The 19,058-nt window shown below is 33.8% G+C and overlaps 2 protein-coding genes across 2 annotated transcripts; one reads left to right on the plus strand and one right to left on the minus strand.

Moving 5' to 3' along the window:
• Positions 1-1,734: 1,734 nt before the first annotated feature.
• LOC146922876 (putative ubiquitin-like-specific protease 2B) lies at positions 1,735-4,582 on the minus strand. The gene is made up of 6 exons (XM_085711626.1): positions 4,401-4,582; positions 3,382-3,721; positions 3,203-3,296; positions 3,025-3,118; positions 2,556-2,675; positions 1,735-2,403 (listed from the first exon to the last, which is right to left on the minus strand). Exons 3-6 carry the CDS (start codon positions 3,250-3,252, stop codon positions 1,735-1,737), a joined length of 933 nt encoding a protein of 310 aa, XP_085567752.1. The 5' UTR covers positions 3,253-3,296; positions 3,382-3,721; positions 4,401-4,582.
• Positions 4,583-16,326: 11,744 nt separating this feature from the next.
• Positions 16,327-18,197, plus strand: LOC146922877 (uncharacterized). Its single transcript, XM_085715670.1, has 5 exons — positions 16,327-16,716; positions 16,834-16,914; positions 16,993-17,238; positions 17,335-17,388; positions 17,510-18,197. The coding sequence occupies exons 1-5, from the start codon at positions 16,707-16,709 to the stop codon at positions 18,043-18,045; spliced, it is 927 nt and encodes a 308-aa protein (XP_085571796.1). The 5' UTR covers positions 16,327-16,706; the 3' UTR covers positions 18,046-18,197.
• Positions 18,198-19,058: the final 861 nt, after the last annotated feature.

Consider the following 19,058-nt stretch of genomic DNA (forward strand, 5'->3'; position numbering starts at 1 on the left):
GCAGAATTATCCAACTTCAAACGCACTTTCCGAGTTCATTACTAATCGGAATCACATGAAATTTAGGTCCAAACTGTAGGGAATTGAATGAGGAATCCAAAAATCTAATTATTACTTTATTCCAGGTTACACAACAAGATATGTCACGAATATACTACGAATATGTCATACGAAGCTTTTACCTAATTTTCATAAGGTTCAAGTACGACCACTTTTAACAATAATACTCCATTTTGATCACCAACTCATCTCAATTATATTAGCAATAAACCTTCAACAATGATCATCAAACAAAATTCTCTAATTATCTCCTTTCAATAATATTAGAATAATTCTTGACTTAAAATTTCATGTCATTAATTATACATTTCATTCGTTACTATGAGCCGTACCTCATAGGCTACATTATCTCTCGTTGTAGCAAACGGAATACTATGACCCGTACGTCATAGGCTACATTATATCTCGTTGTAGCAAACGGTATACTATGACCCGTACGTCATAGGCTACATTATCTCTCGTTGTAGCAAACGGTATACTATGACCCGTACGTCATAGGCTACATTATCTCTCGTTGTAGCAAACGGTATACTATGACCCGTACGTCATAGGCTACATTATCTCTCGTTGTAGCAAACGGTTTTTCCATATATTCTTTTTTTTTTCTTTTTCTATGAGCATGTTACTCATTTCAATTTTTCTCCTCATTTCCATTTTTCTGCGATTTTCTATAATTCACTGTGAGCATATTACTCACAAGATGCATTTCAAATTTTTCTTTCAATTCTTTACTATAAGCATATATGCATCAATTTCGTTGTTAATTTCCCTCCAACATTTATACTAACATCACATACTAACATCAATTAACATTACTATCCAATCACTTATTCTTAAAATCATCACTTATAAATAATATAAGGAATCCTCTTACAATTATCACTTATAAATAATATAAACAATCCTCTAGGTTATCAAACGTGGGAAAACCTCGATAACCTAAACTAACCGACTTGTGAACAAAAGTAATCGTTACATCAATTGTCTTGCTTAGCATTTTCCTCCAATATTCATACTAACATAAACACACATATTAACATACAAGAGATTTTAGAATAAACACACATATAATTATGAAATAATCATACTATCTCATAATTTCTATTCAAATGAATCATTCATAGGGCACAATTCTACTACTCAAAATGGAAGGTTTACTAAGGAACTCACCAATAAACATCTGACAACTCTTATTTCTCCGTGATACTTCAACTTAATTCCCAATAGCCACTTGTGCCTTCATCTTTGTTACCTTAGCTTCTTACTAATCCAACCGTGAAATTTTTCCCAAAATTGCCACATCCAATTGTTGAAGGAAGACATCAATGTGATGTTTTTGAGGACTTGAAAGACAAAAACTCTCTTTTTCTTATATTGATGTACGGTTAGAGAGGAAGGGAAAATAGAATTTGATGCATATTTCTCATTTCAAGTTGCTAGAAAAACACTAATCCAAACATGTGAGTTGAATTGCTAAGGATTTGGTTGAGAAAAATGAAGATTGAGGGGGAAAGGGTGAGTGACGAGAGAGAGAAGTGAGAGAGGAGAAGAAGAGGAAAATTTGGAATGATGTGGAAGAATGTAGAAAATTGTGGATTTTCCACTTAAAAAAAAAATCTTGAGTGGCAAAATTACAATTCTGCCCCTTCCTTAAAAAAATCTTATGGAGGGATATTACAGATTAGATGATGATAATGATCGCTGGTCAAAAGAGTGGCAATGTCTTGAACTGTTGAACAAATGATTAGATGATGATAATGATCGCTGGTCAAAAGAGTGGCAATGTCTTGAAATGCTGAACAAATGATTAGATGATGATAATGATCGCTGGTCAAAAGAGTGGCAATGTCTTGAACTGTTGAACAAATGATTAGATGATGATAATGATCGCTGGTCAAAAGAGGGGCAATGTCTTGAACTGTTGAACAAATGATTAGATGATGATAATGTTCGCTGGTCAAAAGATTGGCAATGTCTTGAACTGTTGAACAAATGATTCGATGATGATGATGATTGCTGGTCAAAAGATTGGCGATGTCTCAGTGAAGTTCCCGATGCGGCTCTTGGTTCAAAATGCTCCTTAAGAACCATATTACAAGTATTGTAAGATGGAAACATTTCTATTCCCTGGCCAGAATGGGAAGTCGATGCCTCCACGTTGAATAAATGACACTGACCACCAACCCTGTTGTTGTCAATATATTCTGAGCAGTGCTGGTTATCACCATCGTCAGGGGAAAAGCCTTCATGTGAACCATGGTTTTCCACCAGTTCAAATATTAACGTACGGATATGTGTTCGCTTGAGATAAGCATCCGTAGGTGGAAACCAGTCCACATTGAGCTAGAAAAATTCAACATATGTCAGGTTAAATCCATATAAGGAACCATATGAATCACTAGGGAGTTACTACCAATTGAAATAATATAACTTAAAAAATATATATGGCTAGGAACAAAATAATTGGAAAAAAGTCAACCGTGAAAACCACTTACAAAGTTGGAACAATTGGTTAGTCTCAGAGGGTTGAAATCAAATGGAACTTGAGCCACGAAGAGCTCTAGATAATGAAGCAAAAAGAGGCCACAATCAAATGAGTTTTCCTGCTGTGGTACCTGTCAAGGACATTCAGTCACAAAACATTAGTAAAACACAATCAAATAGAGAAAATAGAAAGTTATTCGATGATACTCAACTAATCATCAGCCAGAGATAGGCGAGAAATAAATTCAAAAAGCGACAAAGTATAGGCCAAATAATGGGACTTGCATTCATCAATAGCTATTTTCAAACAATTTTGCAATAAAAATAGGCAACTTTCGTAGTGGTTTCCCAGTGACTTGGAATCAATTTTCCAGCAAATAAAACTGAAATCCATTTCATTGAGCAATAAGAAATGTCTAAAAAAAGAATAACTGTCTCTGATTTTAATCAGCATGCTGTTAAAACGTAAGCAAGACATACCTCAACGGGGAGAAAATGCATAATCAAGAATCTTGATGAGAGGTCTTCTCCATATGTATCATTCTTCCTCTCTTTCCATTCTTCAGACAAATAACTGTCATAATAGTTGACAAAATGGACGCTGATAAGTTAAAGAAGAGAAGGAAATTTAATGTGTGGAAGTGTCATTAAGAAATACCTTTGCACAAGGTCTTTCAGACCATTATGATGTCCCTTGATAGAATCCATATGCAATATACATGGTAGCCTAAGTGACTTTTCCGGCTCTTTGTCTGAAATATGCATCATAACATAATATCTGAGAATAAATATGTTTAAAAGAAAGTATTTGAACAGCACATGTGAAAAAAAACTCACCATTAATATTAACCACTTCGCCAGGATAACAAATCACTATTAAGCTCCAGTGATGTCTGCCAACATGGCCAAAATTGAATTCCAATCAGAACATCAATACAGATATAAACAAATAAGTAAAAGTTTGATAGTTACTTACTTGAAGTTCACAGGCATGAAAACAAAATCTTTTTCAAATAAATTAACTTTTCTTGTCCATTTACGAACATGTTGAAATGCAGATTTGCCGTCACAATCAGGGTGGGGATTTTTGTCCATATCAGCCAGCTTTCGAAAGAAAAAACTATTGAAAAAGTGGAACCTAGCCTTTTGCTTTTCTTCTATCTTATTCTTCATATATCTGCCAAAATTGAGATTTTTAAACAGTTACATTACACCCATTTTTCAGTAGTTATAATGTATATCAGAGTCCATATAACTGTTTGTTTATATTTGCTACATGTTTAACATTATTATCCTGATATTGAAAGTCTTATTTTATCATTTTGGTTATAAATTATAATCTCTAAAGTTCATTTATAAAGTTTTATGAATGCATCTACTGTTAATAAAATAAAGGAGACATCATCAGACAACAAAAGAGAAAAGCTGTATGTTCCAAGGTTCACAATAACAATATTAGAACTAAGGCTTAATTAATGATGTGGTCCCTTAAGTTATTTGTTGGTTACATTTTAGTCCCATAAGTTATTAACATTACAATTTGGTCCCTTTAAGTTATCTTCCGTCAACCAAATAAATCTCTACTGTCAAAACCGTTAAGCCAATGTCTAAGGTGGATACACATTGCAAGTTGTCACGTCACCGTTCACATGTGCCTATTTAACGTTTTGGCAAAAGACTGATGGTGAGGATTTATTTGGCTAACATATACTAACTTAAGGGACCAAATGGTAACGTTAATGTAACCAACAAATAACTTAAGGGACCAAATCATTAATTAAGCCTAGAACTAAATGCAAGCAAAGAAGATAGAACTATTAAAAAGACATTCTTTATGAAGTGATGAACAAACTTACAGAATGTAAAAATCGATAATCGTGTCATTGATGTATGTATTTGGTTGTAATTGATCAACATCTCTCTTACTTAGCGTAACAGCATCTGGATCCCCTTTTGGATAGACAAGTTTGTGAAAAGGCTCCTGAAAACTGTTTCAGACATGAAATGCCAGAATTAGCCACATACAATGTTTGCATTTTGGAACACCTATGTCCCAAAAAGAGACCTCTGTAGAACCATAATGTTATGCACAAGGTATTTAGTGATTTCACATCGGTGTCTAACCGTGATGAAAGTAATTTAAAAACACCAAAAATATTAGAGGATTTATAAATATTTTTTTGTGCTTACTCTTGGAAGTAGCTTGTTAGTCTAGGTGAAAAAGTTGTGCCGCCTTCCCCATCCATACTACAAGTGAATACATTTTTTGCAATATCATACTCCAAACTTGATGAATTAATGTCAACTGATTCCGTCTGCAAAAAGAATGACATAGATTAGTCCTACAATACAACTAAATCTCTACCTTAGGATGTAAACTCACAAATTGAGACAAAAAAACTATTCCCCTGATGAACATAAGATACCTGACTTGACTGTAACGAAGATACACCACCACTAGTATCTTGTTTCACAGCTTCCAACTCATCAAAAATCTTTTTGAAATCAATGGTACTGCTCCCCAACGTGTCCAGATCGGTCTCCAAATTGAAGTTACCACCAACTCCATCAACATCAATGACCTCGTCTGCATGACAAGAAAACAATTGCACAATGAATTTGAAGTACTAAAACGTGGACTACGTCTGCATGACAAATCTGAAGTATATCCTCGACAATAAAAATCAAGAGGACACTCAAACTAAGAATTGAATATGCATTTATTTTTGTATGGACACATGACATGATTTTGTTAAGAGATAGATTTCCATAAGTTGAAAGATATGAACCACTAGTCACTAATTCATTTCTTTTCAAACTGAAATCTTCAATTAGGAAAGTTAAAAATTACAAATTGATTTGGCTTTAAAATCCTTCTGATTTTAGTTAATTATATAAAGAAATCAACACAAATCTTGTCCAATCAATTATTTTAATGATTCCAAACACAATTCCTCTTACATTTCTACCAAGCTCACTTTTGTTTTCATGGATCCCTTAAATTTTTTCAACTCAAGACACATTCCCATCTTAAACAGAAAAATAGTATATTGATATAATAAATCCAAATCTAATGTTACATTGACATCTCTTGCTTAGGGTTTTAAAAAAATCCATACTTTAAAATTTTAAAAATATCCACAATTTTGAGTAGATTATTATGTGTCCACATCAAATTCCAATTGATTCTTTTAATGATGATTCCAAATACAATGCTACGGTTTCATTCTAACTCTCAATTCCTCTTATTTGAATCTTTATCAAGCACACATTTTTTTTCAAGGATCCATTTCAATTTTATCAACTCAGACACATTCTGAATTCTAGATTGATATAAAAATTTAAAATTGACAGCAAAATCTTTATACTACGTTGATCATTACAAAAAAGAGAAAAAAAACTCAAAAACTAACACGGAATCGAGAACAAAACAAAAAATAAAAAATTTCGGGAATAGAAATTTGTGTGAAAATTCATCTTACCAAAAGTGAGAGACTCCTGCAACTGATAATTTGCAAACACATTATCAAATGCATCATCCATCGAATTGAGAGATTCCAGCCATGATTGAAAACATTGATCATCTTACACAAAGAAATTTCAACATCAGTAAATCAACAATAGGATCATCAGGCTCTTAGATCTTAACTGTGTCTATCGATACAAGAAAAGAGCTAAGAGACAAAACACAAAAAAATCACAAGGAATTAACACACACACACATGTCATGTATATTGAAATTTTTGAGCAATGAAAAAAAAATCGAAAATAGTTTTACCGAAACTGAGAAACTCATGGGATTGAGAATTTGAAGAGGCAATATCATTGGAATGGAGAGATTCCAAAACCCTAGAAGGAGGAAACTGGTTCATCATGGTTGTTCTGAGAAGAGAGGTGAATAATGGGTTATAACTTGTGCGCGCCAAAATGGTTTCGTTTCAAAGTGTTTTGATTTTTGGCTTCACTTCAACGGTCCTTATATAATACGGTAGTGCTTGGTAGATACAAAAATATCTTCACTTCAACGCGCCAAAACTGATTTTGGCTTCATTTCATAAAAATATCTAGTATGCAGGTATTTGTCCAAATAAAATATTTAGTAGAATGAATAAAACAAATAATCTATGAAGCCCAGATACGGATACAGGTGCGGGTACAAAAAAGTGTAAATATATTGCCTTAAAATATATTGAACAAAAAATTTTCTTCAAACTAAAATTGTAAAATTGAACAAAATTTTCATTTATTTTTGAACAAGTCAAAATGAAATTATATAACCACAACAATAGTAGTTTCAAAGAACAAAATCCACACCCTCCAACTCCCAAATGGCATTTGGACCACAGATAGTGATATCCTTCAAGATGAAGCCCACAAATATTTCAAAAATTTCTTTACCAACAATCAACCACATCATAGCCGCCTTTTCAACCTTGGCACACACCCCATCATTGATGATCTAGGCATCAATTCCCTAACCAAACCTGTCACTAAAATTGAAGTCCTAGCCGCCCTCAACTCTATGAAACCTTACAAAGCTCCTGGCCCAGATGGCTTCCAATGTATATTTTTCAAACAGTACTGGCACATCATTGGAGATGATATCTTTAACTTGGTGCAAACCGCATTTCAAACAGGTGCTTTTGATCCCGCAATTGCCGACACCCTCATTGCTCTAATCCCTAAAGCCGACCCTCCCAATACCTACAAAGACTTCCGACCAATAAGCCTCTGCAATGTTGTTTACAAGCTTATCACCAAAGTCTTGGTTCACCGTCTCAGGCCGATACTTAATGTTATTATTGGTCCCTATCAAAGCAGTTTTCTGCCTGGTAGGGGCACCACTGACAACTCTATTGTTTTGCAGGAAATTGTTCATTTCATGAGAAGGTCAAAAAAAAAAAAAAGGTTATGTGGCTTTTAAGCTTGATCTAGAAAAAGCCTTTGACAATGTCAACTGGGAGTTCCTTCATAACTGCCTCATTGATTTTGGTTTCCCGGACATCACCATCAAACTTATTATGCACTGTGTGACATCTTCCAACTTCTCTGTTTTATGGAATGGAAACAAGTTACCGCAATTCAAGCCTACTCATGGTCTTCGCCAAGGTGATCCTCTCTCACCATATCTCTTCATCTTGTGTATGGAAAAACTTTCAGCAGCTATCAACAATGCAGTTAGTCAAAGGAAATGGGAACCTATCAGAATCAATAACACTGGACCTCATCTCTCTCATTTCCTCGTTGCGGATGATGTCCTTCTTTTCATCAAGGCTAAAAGCTCCCAATTCAAAGTTGTATCAGAGATTTTTGAGGAATTCAGCAAAGCATCAGGATTGAAGATAAATCTCTCTAAATCTAGAGCTTTCTTCTCTTCGGGTACTCCGCAAGCTAAAATTCATAAGCTCACCGCAATTTCTGGTATCCGCAGCACCACCACTCTTGATAAATATCTCGGCTTTCCAATCCTTAAGGGGCGGCCCAAGAGAAGTGACTTTTTATTCATCATCGACAAATTGCAAAACAGGTTGGCTTCTTGGAAAGGCAAACTTCTCAATAAAGCAGAAAGGCTGACACTTGCTTCTTCAGTTTTATCTTCCATTCCAACTTATTACATGCAGATTAGTTGGCTCCCCCAAAATATTTGCGATAACATTGATCAGACAACTCGCAATTTTATTTGGAAAGGGAATACTAGTAGAGGTGTTCATCTAGTTAATTGGAAAAAAGTGGCAAGCCCAAAGCAAACAGGGGGGCTAGGTATTAGAACAGCTAGAGATGCAAACACTGCTCTTCTAGGGAAGCTGGTTTGGAATATGGTGCAAAACACAGACAAACTTTGGGTAAACATTCTTTCCAGCATTTATTCTAATGATTCTAAGTTCCTCTTCGACGCTTCAGCCCATCACAATAATTCGCCTACTTGGTCCTCTATAATTCGGGCAAAAAATGTCCTTCAAACCGGCTACATGTGGAGAGCAGGTTTAGGTCACTCTTCCTTCTGGTATAGCAATTGGAGTAATCTCGGTGTCCTTGGTATTAAGGTTCCTTTTGTCGACATTCATGATGTTCATCTCTCCGTCCATGATGTCATTACAAATGATGGCCACCACACGCAATCTCTCTACACCAACCTCCCGACGGATATTGCAGAAGCCATTAACAATGTTCGATTAAGCTTTAACTCGTCACTTGTGGATGCTTACATCTGGCCTCACAATAAAAATGGAACTTACTCTGCAAAAAGCGGTTACGGTTGGCTAATTTCTCAACAGGATTCTGATATTCAAGCTTCTAGCTCATGGAGTTGGATTTGGAGATTAAAAGTCCCCGAAAAATTCAAATTCTTGATTTGGTTGGCGTGTCACAATGCTGTCCCAACTTTGACATTGCTCCATCACAGGAACATGATAAATTCGGCGATTTGTTCTAGATGTGGTGACCAAGAAGAAACCTTATTTCATTGTCTGAGGGACTACAAATTCTCTGCTGCCATTTGGAGAAAAATTGGTTTCTTTTCTTTGCATTTTTTCTCTGCTACTTCGATTGCTGATTGGTTAAGAGAGGGTGTGAACTGCCCGAGATCAGCAGCATTTCTGGCAGGTTTATGGTGGATTTGGCGCCACAGGAATAGCATGTGCCTCGGCAACGTAAATATGTCTGAAACTCAGCTCAGTATCAATATTCACAACACAACAGATAGCATCAGTTCAGCCTTCCGTAATATAGCAGTTGCTGCTCCCCCTCCTAGGATAATTCGTTGGAATAATAACAACGGTACGGGCACAATTTTGAATGTTGATGGCAGTTGTTGCGGTGATCCGGTTCGTGCTGGATTTGGAGGTGTTTTACGCATCAATTCAGGGACATACATCACTGGTTTTTCAGGATATATCAGTCACTCTCAAGACATCCTCTTTGCGGAGCTTACAGCGCTTTTTCAAGGTCTAAAGCTGGCCGTTAGCTTCAAATTTGGTGAAGTGACTTGCTACTTGGATTCCATTCTCACTGTCAATCTCATTAAGGAGGAGCTAAATCACTTTCATGTCTATGCTGTGCTTATACAAAATATCAAAGACATCATGAGATCAAGACCTTTCTCTCTTTTCCATTCGCTCAGAGAAGGCAATCAGTGTGCAGACTTCATGGCCAAGCTTGGAGCTTCGAACGATGTTGAGTTGACCATCCATTCTTCTCCACCGGAGGAGCTGCTACCTCTGTTGAAGAAAGATGAATTAGGAACCTGTTTTCTAAGGCACTAGCCTTGTTTTTTTTTCTTTCCCTTTTGTCTGTTTGTCTCTTTTTTTTGTTTTCCTTTAGCCTTGTAACCAAAAAAAAAGCACAAGGTGCCTAGGAGACCACTACAAATATACAAGATGAGTCAGTGTCGAAAAAATAAAAACCATAAGTAGTTAGCCAATGCTCAGACAAGCTAAAGGGCTTGACCACCACCTCTGAGTGCCAAAAACAAACATGGCTTTTTTAGCTTTCAGCCAACCTAAAGATAACAATTTGGCACCACCACTTTTTTTGCCACATTGGGGAGCCTGGCTCACACTTGGGGAACCCAAGTGTATTTTTTTGCACACTTAGGGTGCATGGATAATGCTTGAGGTACCCCAGTGTGTTTTTCTGCGCGTAACATATGTTTCTTCCTCTTTTTGGGTGTTTGCTTCCATATAAGATGTCTTGGGACTTGAGAACATAATTCATTCTTTTGTAATGTCTTTTGAGACCCCTTGAATCTTTATTCATTGTCTTCCCAAAGTCTTCAAATGTTTTGCATTGCCAATTTGCACGATTTTTCATGTATTACACCAAAACACATAAGATTTGCTATGTTTCAGGGAAAGTAGACTTACATGACTCAATATAGAATACATTACAAAATGTCCCGAAATCATAGGCAATTGCTCTAACGTTCCTCTATTCTGAATGAAAAACTAACTGAAAATTACTAAAAAACATGGTAAGAATAACGTAAGATGACATATCATCAGTATCATATTATCATGTTCATTACTTAATAAAGTTAGCGTGTGACATTCAATGTTATCCGAATTAATTTTAAGGAATGGTCGGGTGGAGTCGTCCCGAAACATCCCTAATAAATATCCGACTAAAATTCCTATCAAGCAGGCTAGAATCGGAACTCCTCTTATCGTCGTATGAGCCATCATACACGAAAGTATCTCATCCAACTAACGTGGAACCACTAGGGACACAATTTTGATATAAATAATATGAATGCATAGTAATCATGTCATTCCATAATCCCAATTCATACAAGTCAGTAACCTACCCATATTTAATCATTCATATATAATTCTTATCATACGATCTCTTTAGTTAACGTATCGTCGTTATACTCGCACCTGCACCGGAATTCACAGCTACCAATTACACATAAGAAAAGTAATTTTTTGAGGGGTTTACCACATGGTAACCGGTTACACATCCTTGTGCAACTGATTACCTATAGCCTCAGTTCCTTGTGTAACCGGTTGCACAATAAATGTAATCGGTTACCAATGTTCCCCAGACATGGTCCTTGTGGCCGAGGGAGAAGTGAGGGAAGGAGAAGAATTTTGTTTGTTTTGGTGTGTTGGAAGAATGAAAATAAGTAAATTGTGAGGATCTTGCATATAAATATTGGCATGGCTAAAAGACATAAATGTCCTCCTTGAATTAATCTCTTCAACATAATCGACTAACATCAAACTTGTGAAATCACAATGTGGGTTATTACAAAATCAATGAAAATTTTGTTCAATTTAACCCTTTTAATTTAAAGAAAAAAATTGTTCAATATGCTTCGACACAAGTTATTTTCTCTTTTTATTTGAAGTAAAATATTTGTGCAAAATATTTTTAGATAAATATATGTTACATTTTTAATTTGAGAAAACGAATTTGTTCAATATATTTACGTTGTTAATTTGAAGTAAAAAATATTGTTCAATATATTGGGAACCTATCCAGATATGTGTACGTAATAAAAATAAATCAATGAAAAATTTGTTCAATTTTACACTTTTAACTTGAAGAAAATATTATGTTCAATATATTTTGGTAACCAATCCTGATATATGTAAAAAAAAGTAAATCAAAGAAAATTTTGTTGTTTATAAATCAACTTTAGGTGAAAACTCTCCCTATAAATACCACTCATCTCATTCATAATTTTTCATTCACAACGAAGCGGTTCAAGAGGAAGGCAGGCACTAGGAGCTTCATGGGAGGAGTCTCTCTCCTCACTCTATGTCTGCAGAGTATGTTTTATTTTTTTAATAATTTGTCTTTAATTATCATGAGTAACTAAATCTTCAACCTCTATTTGCTTGTTGTGCATTTTAATTTAAAGTCTTTATCAGTTATTTTTCAAATCCTATTCAATTTTACTATAGTGCGTAAGATTTGTCTCTTCTGAAACAAACCATCTTGTGATAACAATACTTAAGGAAGGTGACATACCTAATATTGGTGCAAACTTGCCCAAATCAGGAAGCAACTAAGATAATGTGCATTTTAATTTAAAGTCTTTATCAGTTATTTTTCAAATCCTATTCAATTTTACTATAGTGCGTAAGATTTGTCTCTTCTAAAACAAACCATCTTGAGATAACAATACTTAAGGAAGGTGACATACCTAATATTGGTGCAAACTTGCCCGAATCAGGAAGCAACTAAGATAACAATTAACAATAATTAGGGAAACACAGTGACTTCATGACTTAAATAACCTAGTAACTTCATTCTTCTTTCATTCTTGGTAAGGTACACGAGATACAGTTGCCCGTTTGTAGAACTACCAGAAGGGAGAGTGTGTTGAATGTTGATGTCCTTCTAAGATTCAATAGACAAGGATAAGCTTTATGACTGAGAATTTAGGAACCCTAATATCCGTTGTTGATTCAAATACCTCTGAGAAAGTAAGAACCTACACGCGCCTCTATGTGCGTGTGAGTATATCTCCCTACATGACTGACAACCCTACACTGAAACACGTAGCAAATCCGGTGGAAGGTTGAACCTGAGACCTGAAGGGCGGTGAACCCAAACCTCTGAGAGAGTAAGACCCCACATGTACGTACACATGTGATCAACAGGTGTAACTTGACAGTTCGTAGGTAGTAAAACCCCATGAACTTATCACTTAGATAGAAAACGCTAAAAACTGAACGCAAAACCCCCCTCTATCTTTTTTTTTTTTGAAGGACCCCCTCTATCTTTTATTTTATTTATTTTTCTTGTTCCAAAATAAGTAATGTGAATTGCTTAGATGAAACAACAATACTTGTGGATACGATAATCTACTTGCACTTTATTAGTTGGCAAATGATTTGATACACTTTCCTATATCCGACCATCAGATTTTGTTAAAGCAAATACTATTTGGCTCGAAGGAGTTTCTACACATCGAAAGCGGAAGCACGGGATCTTAAATAGGTTCCTAAACTAAAAAAAAATTAATCAAATCACTAAACAATCTTTTTCTTTTAATTAGGTCATTTTGTTAAAAGACCGTTGGTCATTGATTATTCAAAACTGTTGTGGCAATTACATGTCAACAAAATTTACATACCAGTATCCACATAATATTCACGTCCTTATTTTATTATGGATCTTGTTAACCAGTGTCCGGTTAAGGAATCTAAAAGTAGAAAAAATGTCTTGGAAATATAAACTGTTACTTTTGACTAACTAATTATTACATCACTTTTTAATAAAATCTTACCTCTTTTAGCTGCTTAACCAATGCCCCAGAGACACTGGTTAACATTCTCCTTTTATTATTTATTTATTTTCTTTTAAAATATACTATTTTATTTTCCGAATCCCTACTTTTCTTAAGGAGGATGAAGAGCCTCGTGTTGCGCACTTGCTCTAGTGACGAAGAAACAACGTAATAAAAAAACAAAAATTTCCTTCAAAAAATAAATTAGTGACCAACAATCATTTAAGAGAACCTAATTAAAAAAAGGGTCTTATTAACGAGTGCCTCCGGGGCACTCTTTAAGCATCCCAAATTTAGAAATTATTATCTTAAAATGTCAACTATTACAATTTTCAATGCATTTAATATACAATTTTTCATTAAAAACTTACTATTTAAGGTGCTATTACAATTTTCAATGCATTTAATATACAATTTTTCATTAAAAACTTACTATTTAAGGTGCTTAAAGAGTGCCCCAGGAACACTCGTTAACATTTCCCTTAAAAAAATAAAATACTTTAAAATCTGATTGGGAAATGCTAACTTGTGCACTTAGGACACATGATAAGGATTTTAAAATAGAATTAAACAATAAATATTGTATTGAAAAGATAAGTTTTAAGTTTTTTAAGTTTTAAATGCACAATTTCCAAGGTTAAATTTCTTTATTTAGTTTTTTATCTTGTGCCTTAGGGCACAAGTCAAGTTAACAAGACCCAATCTGATTAGAACAATTTTTAGTTTAAAGAACTATTTAAAAATTCTTAAATAGTATATAAATTTACATAGATTCACATCACATGTTTAAATCTAAACATATAAGTAACAAAAAAAAAAAAAAATCTAAACATACAATGTAAGTTTTACGTTGTCATGTTTGAACACAACTAAATATTATCGCAATAACCATTAATGAGCCTGTTTGTTATAGATTTTGAAAGAAAAAAAAATGAATTATCTTTGTATTTTTAAAAATGTTTTTTTTTTATAAAAATTTTACTTAAAAATTACAGAAGTTATTTTAAACTCATTTGTTATAAGTTTAAAAAGAGATTTTGTCATTCACTAACTTAAATATTCATTGTTAGAGATTTTACATAAAAATAATCACATACTTTTTAAAAAATCCATCTTTAAAAAATGATTTTTATGAAAAGCTATTTGAAATAGATTTTTATTTTAGAGATTTTTTAAAATGATGAAATATTTAGAATGACATTTTAAGGTATGTTATTCAAACGAATTTTTCATTTCAAACTTTTTTTAAAAAAAATTCTTTGTTTATAAATTATAGCAAAATGATGTTACACGATCAAAATCTATTAAAAAAAAGATTTAACGAACTGGCAAAGGTATTTGTACTCATTTTGTCTTTGTTTCTAAGAGATATGCTAGGGACACACCCTCTAACCCTCTAACACACCCTCTAATTATAACCATTCATTGGAAATTTTTTGTCTTTGAAAATATGTTCTCTTTCAATTTCTTAGATGCATTTATTAAAAAAGTTTCAAAACATAATCATAATTAATACTACTAATTTATCTTGAAACATGAAAAATATTGAATACATCATACTTAAAAAGTACTCTATCCGGTCCTATTTATAAGAAAAAGTTGACTTTTTAAATACATTGAATAACTTATGTATCTAGTCAAGAATCTAAACCAAATACATAATTTATTCAATGTATCTAAAAAGTCATTTGTTTCTTATAAATAGGACCGGAGGGAGTAATATTCTCACACAAAATAGACACATTAACTACACTACAAACTTTTTAATTTTAATCCTCCAAATATTCAGAGCCCGTTTGTTATAGCTTTTTTTAAGAAAAAAAATTACTTTTTTTAAACAAATAATCACTTTTAAGAGTTTTGCATCCGTTTGTTACAGATTTTAAAAAAAATCAGAATCTAAAAATAATCTAAAAACAGCTTCAAATGAGAAGCTGTTAGGAGCAGCTTAAAATAAAATAGATTTTTTTTAGAGGAGAGAGAAAATATAATTTAAAAGATTGAACTAATTTTGTAACAAAAAATCCCTTTTATATAGTTGTATCCAAACAAACTAGATTATTTGTTTTAAAAAAGTGATTTTTATTATAGTTAACAAACGCAAAATAGATTCTGATTTTTCATATAGGGCCCGTTTGTTACGGATTAAAATAAAAGTGATTTTGATATAAAATAATTTAGAGATTATATTTTAGAGATTATATGAAAAATCAGAATCTATTTTGCGTTTGTTTACTGTTATAAAAATCACTTTTTTTAAACAAATAATCTAGTTTGTTTGGATACAACTATATAAAAGGGATTTTTTGTTACAAAATTAGTTCAATCTTTTAAATTATATTTTCTCTCTCCTCTAAAAAAAATCTATTTTATTTTAAGCTGCTCCTAACAGCTTCTCATTTGTAGCTGTTTTTAGATTATTTTTAGATTCTGATTTTTTTAAAAATCTGTAACAAACGGATGCAAAACTCTTAAAAGTGATTATTTGTTTAAAAAAAGTGATTTTTTTCTTAAAAAAGCTATAACAAACGGGCTCATAATCTCTAAAATATAATCTCTAAATTATTTTATATCAAAATCACTTTTATTTTAATCCGTAACAAACGGACCCTCATTGTTGGTAACCTTAGCTCCTTATCTACTACTCCTACTCTCTCTCTCTCTCTCTGTTTTTTTTTTGTTGAGAAATTCGTAATTATAGATTTATACTTACGAGAAGTTAATCTCGTTTGATAACAAAATCAAATGCATATTACTCCCTCCGGTCCTTATTATAAGAAAATTTTCAAAAAAAAATTTGGTCCAATTTATAAGAAAATTTCACAACTTTTATGGTGTATTTATTGTTTAAAAGACTTTTATATCCTTCATTTAATGTTTCTCTTTTTAATATTAGTGTGTGTATTTAATGTTTCACAATTTTTTATGAGGGTATATTTGTAAAAATATTCAAAAAGTTTCTTTAATCAATGATTGTATTGGTTTTGATGTTTTTTGGTTTTGTTTCTTATAATAAGGACCGGAGGGAGGGAGTACTTAGAAACATAATGAATCCCTTGCTAATTTAATCTTGATTGTTTTAAGAACTACATTTTTGGAAAAGGAAGGCAAATCTCATTCGATCAAACACATAATCCAATTCCCATTCGATCAAACACATAATCCAATTCTCATTTCTAATACTATATATTTTCGACGTGCATTCCGAAAATAATTTTTTGACTTAAGAAGTGTTAGATATATAATTTCTCTAGAAGGGTTAGGGATATTGATAACGTAAAAAGCCCAACAACAACGAAATCCGGTTAAATATATACTTTCCTTATTTCCCTCGCGTTTTTATACTTCTTCAAGCAAGGTTTCTTCACGTTAAAGGAAGGAACCCTAACCCTACTAAGAATCTCTGCGATCTCTTTTCTTCTCGATGTCACCAGGTTAATTAACTCTTATTAAACCCTAACCTAATGCAACCACCAATTCTCCAAGGTATCGTTTTATGTTTATAATCAATGAATGCATTTTCTAATTTAGTTCTTGATTAATTGTAGCAGGAACAACTCCATCATCATCGTCATCATCTTGGAAACCAGCTAGGGTTCGGGTTAAGACTAGAAAACGAGTCCACATTAATGGTATATTGTTTTCATTTGATTTGATGTTTGTTTCCAATGAATGAATGCCTTTGGTAATTTCTTGATTGATTGGAATAGGAATTGCAACATCTCGGAAAGTTGCCAGGGTTGAAGGAAGAGGAAGACCTTCTCTCAAATCGATTTCAAACTCTGAGGAAGAGAACTCTTCATTTGGGGTTGATGAAGGAACAGGAGTGCCCTCTCCCAAACCCAGTTCATCTGCCACCAAACCTCAACAACCTATCGATTCACCACTCCCTTCTGATCGATCTAAAAGAAAGAAGAGAAAGACAGCTACACGCACCAATCGCCAGTCTCCACCAGGTAACTTTCGCTATTCTTCTTCTCCTCTGGTTTGGATTATTTGAAACCCTAACCTAATTCTATTCTTGATTGAGTGTGTTTGTTTGTTTTTAACAGAAAGAAGACTTCGAAAAGCTAAAAAAGAAATGCCACTCCGAGTCCGTAGCAAAGGTATTGTTTTCATTTGATTTAGAAATAATAAATAAATGTTTCTTTGATCAATTCACCTTTTTCTGATATAATATATTTTTTATTTTTAAATTTTTTATATGTATTTTTTTGATTGGAGCAGGTGCTGGGAAATCTAGGGTTGAAACCATAAGCAAACTGTTCTCAAGCTCTGACCACAATATTTTAGTTGGGGGTCAAGGGAGTAATTGGGAACTTTCAAGCTTTGAGAGAGGGAAATCCATTTCAGATAGCAGCAAACCTCAACCTTTGATGTTTTCTGACCAGCAGAACGTTATAGCTGGTGGTCAACGGAGTAATGAGAGAGGGGGAAAATCCATTTCAGGTAGCAGCAAACCTCAACCTTTAGAGAACATTTGGATTGATGAAGCCTCTCCCAAATCCAGTGTACCTGTCACTGAACCTCAACAACCTCTCAGTGATGAGGAGGACTTGAGTTACACTAACTCTCATCTCACTTTTGAACAAATAGCGGAAAACGCAAAAAAATTACATGAACGCATGATGGCTGAATCCGAATCTGAATCCGATGACAATGGTATGCAGTGCAATTGTGACTTCAACAACTGCACATGTCTTAAATCTTATTATGAATATCTTGCACATGACTTTGAAGAGTTGGATTTTAGTGTAGACTAGATACATCCTTGTGTGTATTATTTTCCTACAATCGTTCACTTGTCATCTTAGATTTCTTTATTTTGTCATTTTTTTTAATTTTCAATGTTCACTTGTTATGTATAACTCCAACTCTGTTTAATTCATTAGAATTATTATTCTCCTTCTTTAAATACTAGTACCACTTTAGTTTATAAGATCCTATATACTCCTCCAAAGTTCAATTTTGAGTATATACCTAGTTACTTTCTCGAGCTGAATAAAGAAGAGTATTTAGATGGGTTGTTTCTGTTCTGAGAAAGGGCCCTTAGAGTGTGGCCATTGGTGTTTAGATGGGTTGGTATTGGTTTTTATTACTCCATCAAACCTTTTTGTACATTTGGAATGTTTTATAGGAGAGTCTCGGTCGAAGAAGTTTAGAAGGGGTTATTGGTTAATTTGGGACTGGTTTGGGTTATTCTGAAGGCATGCAATAATCATATATTCAAGAATAGGTCAAGAGATTATGGTGAGATAGATAAAGGTAGTGTGCCTTGGAAGTGGAATCTCGCCCGGCTAAAAGGGAGTCTGTGTCTTTTCTATGAATGGTATTGGGATCGTGGAAAATGTCTCAAGAGACAAAGGTGACTTCGTTGGGTTTTTTCTGTGTGTTTTGATTTGATGTTGTTTATGTTGCTGTTCTGTTGTAGCTGCTATTGTTTTTTAATTCAGTTTGTCTGCGGTATTTAGCAATTCTGTGGTGTATTCAGGTGAAGGTTTTTTCTATGTTCTGTTTTCATGTGGCAGCGAGTGTTTGTGCTAGTACAGATGGGTGATTTTTGTTTTCCTTCCCCTTGCGTTTTGCGGAACCTGCTGCTGTTTGTGGGGAAGTGTTTTCATGTTTTTCTGTGTTTTGTTTTAGCAGGGGCATGCTTCTGTTGTTGTTTTCTTGTTGTAAGTTGGGGGCCATCTGTTTTGGCAGCTGTCCCTGTTTGTTTTACGGGGTTTTTCAGGGGTGTTACGCATATAGGCGGCGCTTTTGTTTTGTTTCCTCA

This window comes from Medicago sativa, chromosome 5 (genome assembly GCF_051527215.1).
Source record: "Medicago sativa cultivar Bolivia chromosome 5, Bolivia_mono, whole genome shotgun sequence".
Taxonomy (NCBI): domain Eukaryota; kingdom Viridiplantae; phylum Streptophyta; class Magnoliopsida; order Fabales; family Fabaceae; genus Medicago; species Medicago sativa.